Source organism: Sinocyclocheilus rhinocerous, unplaced genomic scaffold (genome assembly GCF_001515625.1).
Source record: "Sinocyclocheilus rhinocerous isolate Xijiao unplaced genomic scaffold, SAMN03320098_v1.1 scaffold1600, whole genome shotgun sequence".
NCBI lineage: Eukaryota > Metazoa > Chordata > Actinopteri > Cypriniformes > Cyprinidae > Sinocyclocheilus > Sinocyclocheilus rhinocerous.
Window position 1 is genome coordinate 1,446,619 of NW_015665129.1, and position 6,988 is coordinate 1,453,606.

At 36.8% G+C, this 6,988-nt stretch overlaps 1 protein-coding gene across 1 annotated transcript in view; it reads right to left on the reverse strand.

Annotated features, from left to right (window-relative positions):
- The window catches only part of cacna1fb (calcium channel, voltage-dependent, L type, alpha 1F subunit), a 44,810-nt gene that overhangs the window by 27,269 nt on the left and 10,553 nt on the right, over positions 1-6,988 (reverse strand). The window contains 6 exon segments of the mRNA XM_016542257.1: positions 509-660; positions 1,783-1,886; positions 2,003-2,199; positions 2,288-2,440; positions 4,605-4,750; positions 6,305-6,444. Coding sequence (XP_016397743.1) covers positions 509-660; positions 1,783-1,886; positions 2,003-2,199; positions 2,288-2,440; positions 4,605-4,750; positions 6,305-6,444 — 892 coding nt within the window.

The window sequence follows — 6,988 nt, forward strand, 5'->3', positions numbered from 1 at the left end:
TATATATATATAATATTTTGTAAATATCTAGAATATTTCTATTAAATTTTTCTTTTCTATTACATGTCTCATTTTGCTTTCAAAATTATGGTCAGAAATCATAAGATTAATCCCAGTTATTTTATTCTGTTGACAACCATAGTTTCAAACACTAAGAAACACTACATCTAACATTAATAGTGGTTAAAAAATCATGCAAAGTAAATATTCTACAGATAATATTTTAATTACTTGCTTTAGACTTAGTCTTTATAATATGATGCTTACTACTTTTCTCATATGATGTGAATGAATCATTATACCTCAAATTATATAGCTGTCATTCCATTTTAGTTAGGAGGCCCTCAGAAAGGGATCAACATATTTGGGGTCCTTGGGATCAAAAACCCTGTCTTACTTAATTGTCTCTGTATGGTAAACTGGTATAGGAGAAACAGGTGATCAACAATGAACAGGTGATATCAAAGACAAAGGGGTATAGATGGTTAAACAGAGGAAGAGATCTCACGTCTGTTCCCGTCCTCATCAAACTCATCAATATCCTCAGCCTGAGTGATCCAGTCCATATATCCACACAGATCCTCCTCCATCTGCTGTTTCTCACGAAGCTTCTGGAAATCTCCGCGAGCTTTCGCCTTCTCTCTCTCCTTAGAGAATTCTCTACACACAAGTATGGCCTGTTAGACAAGCAAAACAAACGCACACACGCACAATACACACTGTGGACTTTCACACTCTGTTTAACGGAGAGGTAAGCAGCACAAGGCAGAATCTTTGGGGAATTCTGTTGTCTGCAGGAAATCAAACTCTGCAAAGCTGCTACTCTCAGCATCTGGGGATTGTTCCATTCAGGTGAGTAAAAACATCTGATATCTGCTGCTGCTGTCCTCTGTTAAACTATCACAGACATGCAAACAAGTTACAATGCACAGTGTATGAGATCATGAAATGCAGAAGTCTTAGCTCATAAATATTAATTGGGTTATGGACTAACTGTTTTAATACATAAATTGTCACATGTGATGTATCTATCATGGTATTCATGCTTTCAGAGTCAAAACTGAAACATAAACAATAACATTACGGTTAGAAATAGGCAAAAATCAACAAAATTAACTGCAGACTATTGAGTTGCTATTTTTCTGCATATTTTTTACATTTGTCAGTAGAAAAATGTGTGGATCATAAATAGGTATTAATAAATAAGTACACTACCATTCAAAACTTTGGGGTCAGCAAGAAATTAGTACTTTTATTCAGCAAGGATGGATTAAACTGAGCAAAAGTGACAGGAAAGATATTTATGTTAAAAAATATTTCAAATAAATGCTGTACTTTTGAACTTTCTATTCATCAAACAATCCTGAAAAAAATGAATCACCATTTCCACAAAAAAAAAAATTAAGCTTAAAATATTTAACAAAAATATTTAAGATTGAGTAATGGCTGCTGAAAAAATAAGGTTTGCCATAACAGGAATAAATTACAATTTAAAATATATTAAAATATTAAAAACAGCTCTTTTAAATTGTAATAATATTTTACAATATTACTGTTTTTCTGTATTTTTGATCATTGGTGAGCGTAAAAGACTTCTTTCAAAAACATATCAACGATCCCAAACTTTTGAAGGCATTCCCAGAAAATGCTTGAACTGATAAAATGTATATTCTGAATACAACACTGTGGATATTTAAAAAAGTGTTCGGGACAAAGTCAGCCACAAAAAGTGATGACAACCGTACACACTTGCCCATAAACACATCGATCCTATCAACTCACCCGCTCAACACACCCAACACAAGGTTGAGAACAAAGAAGGATCCAAAGATGACCAGGCTTACAAAGTAAACCCACGGCAGCTCAAAACCAATTGCATCATTCATCTACAGAGATGAACACACAGGCAAAGGCAACTGTATCAGTGTCATACACAATCACTTCCTTAAAAGATAATTATAGACCATTACAGTCAATCTGAAGACACAGTTTACGTAGTTACTCAGTACAAGACGTCTGTCCAGCCTTCCATTGTGATGCACTGGAACACTGTTAACATGGCAAAGAAGAAGTTATCAAAGTTAGTGATGCCACTGTTCGGTCCATCCCACTTTCCCCTGCACTCGGAGCCATTGGCAGCACACTGGCGACCGTGACCCGCATACGCACACGGGACTGGATCATCGTCCGCATAATTATCTGGGAAAGATAAGAGACAGACAGATGGAGTAAGACAGAGAGTGACAGAAAATGCACTTAAATATTTTATGTGAGTGTGTGTAGTTACCTGTGCCTATAAAATAGCAGGTGTGATGCATTTGTCCGATGAAGAGCTCCAATCCGATGATGGCATAGATGATGATGACAAAGAGGACAAGCAGAGAGATGTGCAGCAGGGGAACCATTGCCTTCATGATGGAGTTTAACACAATCTGCAGGCCTGCACACACACAGAGCAGAAAAATCCTCATAATGGAGCACAGTCTGTAACCCAAAACCTGTACTTTTGTATAAGAAGAAACATTCCCATTCTGACTGTTTTTGTCCATTATATCAGTTTAGTATTTTATTATTTTTGCAAATAATGTAATAGTCAGCATTTCGACAAGACTTGTTTATTTATTTTAGGCCAATTTTTCAATTACTAACATGGCATATACACAAATGTTCGAAAGTTTGGGGTCAGTAAGATATGTTTATGTCCCTTAGTTTACCCAGACATGCATGAATTTGATCACAAATACAGTAATGTTGTGAAATATTATTACAATTTAAAATAACAGTTTTCTATTTTTATATATTTTAAAATGTAAATGATTCCTGTGATGGCAATCACAGAAATCTTTGTAACAATGTAATGTGCTGTCGTCCCTTTTGAGCAATTTAATGCAGCATTGCTGAATAAAAGTAGTCATTTCTCTTTTTAAAAAATCTTACTGACTCCAAACATTTGAAAGGAAGTTTAATTTTAGTCAACAAAAACATTTTATTTGAAAATAATGTTCAACATGACAAAATGTGTGACTTGTCACACCATGAATAATCTTTTTCGTCTCATCTTTGCTATCGTCAAAATAAAATTTAAAAATCTGTAACAAATTTTTTCAAACATTTTATATAAATGACTGACTGACTGAGTGGTTGATAGATTGATTGACTGACACTAACATCAATTTACCTTAATCAAGACAATGGCAGCCAGAACATAATAGCACTACAGATGTACATAGTGAGGATTTTGTAATGTGTGTTTTCTGGCAAAAGTAATGGGTATTTGAAGAAGAAGTGTCTTAGTTCAAAGTCACCTTGCCTTAATGGGAGAAGTGCCAGGATTAACGTGCAGGTGAGCACATGAGGGAGAGATACCATCATACATGCCAGTAGGCAGGAAAGATCCACACCAGCTTCTAAATGTACTATGGTGGAATAAGTCAATGGTTTACATGATCCTGTTTTCTGCCATCTTGACCAGCTTCGCCAGAGCTCTGTTGTACAGTAGCTAATGGAATTGTGTTTTCAGCACCATGGACAGCGCTCTTTGAAATCATCACCTTAGTATTGTAAAGACACAAGCAATAAATGGCTTTTTGGTTAGTTGGTCAATAGCCCCTTTGACCACACATACACATTCAGACTTTACTGGTAAATTAGCGTTAAGAGATCATGTGTGAACAGGACCTTTTTAAAAATACCGGTAAATTCGTTCTGGCAATTTACGGGTACGAGAAGTTGTAATATTACCAGTAAATTGCCAGAATGATGCTATGCGTGAACGCAGAACGTAGATTAGCGGTATGAGCACGTACAAGTTCAGAACGCGCTGACGTAAGACATCTACTCTGGGCCAATCATAACATTCTGACGCAGATGACGCATTTACTCCGCACTGTGTAGTTCAGTTTGAAGTCATCTAATGATGTCTCTGGGCCAAAAGCAGCTGCATGAATTTGAACGTTTGACACAAAAATGAAAACATCAATAAAACACTGACCGCGTATACCCTTCCATGCTTACAAACACAACACCAGGAGGCGCAACAGTTTAAAGGTCATTTCTGATTAATGATGTCACAGAATTTACCGGTAATTTGAAACCGATGTGTGAATGGTGCTTTACTGGTAAAAACACGAAACGTCGTTGCCTGTGTGAACAGCACATGTTTTCATTTACCAGTAAAGTCTTTCCGGTAATTTTATGGCAATTTACTGGTATTACTTTGTGAAAGGGGCTAATGATTCAGGAGCGTGTGTCAGCGGGCCTGATTTTGAAATGACTGCAAAACAGCACAGCCGCTGGTTGCAACCATAAGTCAAGCTCATTGGTGAGGATGCTGAATGAATCTATAGGCCCAAGTATGACGATAGAGAGGTCAGGCTACACCAGCCTCTCTGATCACTGCACAAATATTGTAACTGTTCAAAACACTGGTGCATCACACAAGCACATCACTCCATACAAAACATCTCAGAATACCTTCTTAGGAGCACAATAACACTCTTGTGTGGGGAAAATACCATTAAATAGTTCATAGCAATGTAAACCAGATTAAATCAGGCGTCAAATTAAATTGCTTAATTTTCTTTCTATTACAAACACAAACTCACTGGGCACTCCTGAAACCAGTCTGAGGGGTCGTAAGACTCTGAAGGCTCGGAGAGCTTTGACATCCAGACCTCCCGGTTTCCCCGGCATGTGGGAAGTTGTTTCACCAGATTTATGAGTAGCAGTCTCTAATACCACACTGAACAACCTGCAAAATACAAACAACAAAAACAAATGTACATAAATATGGTTCATTAAATACATATTAAATAATAAAATGTATAATGTAATATTAAAGGTAAAATTATGATCTTCTTACGTTAAAATCTGAACTTCAAATATTCATCAAATGAAAGATTAAAAACATTTGAATGCAGACAGTTTTCATATGTTATAATAATATTTAATAATATTTAGAGTGTTTGAATATTCGGTTTAATTTCACACTTACTTTCTTATATAAAAAACTAAAATTGATTGCAGAGATACTATTTATACTGATCTGAGCTGGATAATGACGTCACTGAATTCAATGATGAACTGCCTTTAACAGTTGAAAATTGAGTGTTTACTATTGTCCTTTTGCATTACTGACACACTATTGTCCTATTTAACACTGTAAAGCTGCTTCGACACAATCTGTATCGTTAAAAGCGCTATATAAATAAAGGTGACTTGACTTGACTAGCCTGATTCCTGAACAAATGGCACTTATGAGCCGGTTCTTTTTAGGAAGTCAAAAACATACATCTTGACCAGTGTCACCCGATTCCCAAACAAATGACTCTTATGAACTGGTTCTTTAAAGTGGTTTGAAAACATACAGCGTGACTAGCAAAATTCTATTCCCAAATGAACGTACTGAAGTGTTGTGGAAGCTGGCTGGGCAACAATATTTGTGGCACCTATCCCAGCTATCTTTGTGCTTTCATGCATACACACGCATGCACAAATACTCTTGGGATGGCATTAGTATTATAAGCAGCAGTACTATGATGTGTAATACCGTGTGTTTGGAACAGATCCACCTGCCCATTAGCGGTTCTGTCTGTGAGCTTAATGAAATCTCCAATCAATACCAAAAAAAGCTCTCAAAATTATACTCAAAAAGGCGCTAAATGCCTGGCACAGTCATCTTCCTTTAGATAATTAACAATCACTCTGACCAACTGGCCATTAATAACCTCAGAACAGCTGTTTAGGCCCATTTTAGCAGGATGGACAGAGCTCTGGGGATTGTCGCTCTTTAAATACACTCTACGGTGTGCGCAGGAAGAAAATGAGTTTAAATAGCGACACTATGAAAGACTGATTCTTTTTTAAGTGGATGAAACATGTATTTACACACTTCACATACACACACATTTACCACAGGGATGTAAAGCCTGGTGTGTGAAATTAAGGGTAGTGCCTATTCTCTGTAGGTCAGATTAGGACACAATGAGAGAGCGAGAAAGCGAGAGAGCGAGGATTGACAGCCAGATCTGACCAGATAATCCGAGAGGGAGAGGTTGAGAAAAGGGAGAAAATAGGAAAAAAAGGAGGTAAAGAGAACTGCAGGACAAGAGTAGAATTGTGAATAAGAGAGCTGCTGCTGGCCATTACACAACCTGAATAAAAATCATCTATGAAAATTAATATGCAAGTGAATCATGGGAGGAAAGGCTGTGATGTCACTCCGGTTATTATGACTCATTTTTTAATGAAAAAGACAGTAAACAAACAAGTGGGGATGGATAGAGCAGTGAAGATGGTGCCGTACCCTACAATGACGATGACAAAGTCCAGTAAATTCCAGCCGTTGCGGATGTAGGAGCTTGGGTGCATGACGAGGCCGTACGCAAGGATCTTCAGAAACGTCTCGATGGTGAAGATGATCAAAAACACATATTCAACTTGTTCCTGGAGAGACACAAAGAGAAAAGAAAAGGTCAAACACACACATACACACATCAGATTGTAATTTTAAAAATGATTGTGAAAGATTAGTGTTCTAATCATTTGTGAAAATGATTAGAACACTAGTATTTTCACCATCTAAAAAATGGTTTTAAGTCAGTTATTTCTATCTTTTGCTGTAGCGTGTAAGTAGGAAATATCAGTTTACATTTCCAAACACTCATTTTGCCATTAATTGTAATAATCCAGTGAGATTTTGACAACAGCCAGTGCTCCACACAGAGATCTGATCTGATCATCATCCAGTCTGTCTGGAATGACATGAAGAAACAGAACAAACTGAGACAGACTCAATCCAGAAGAACTGTGGCAATGTCTCCAAGATGCTTCAAGAGACCTACCTGCAAATCTACCTGAAAAACTATGCGCAGGTGCACCTATAGAGCAAAAGCTGCTTTAAACACAAAGAATGCTCACACCAAATGTTGATTTAATTTAGTTAATAGAAGTTAATTGATAAAGAAAAACTATTTATGACATTATTTTT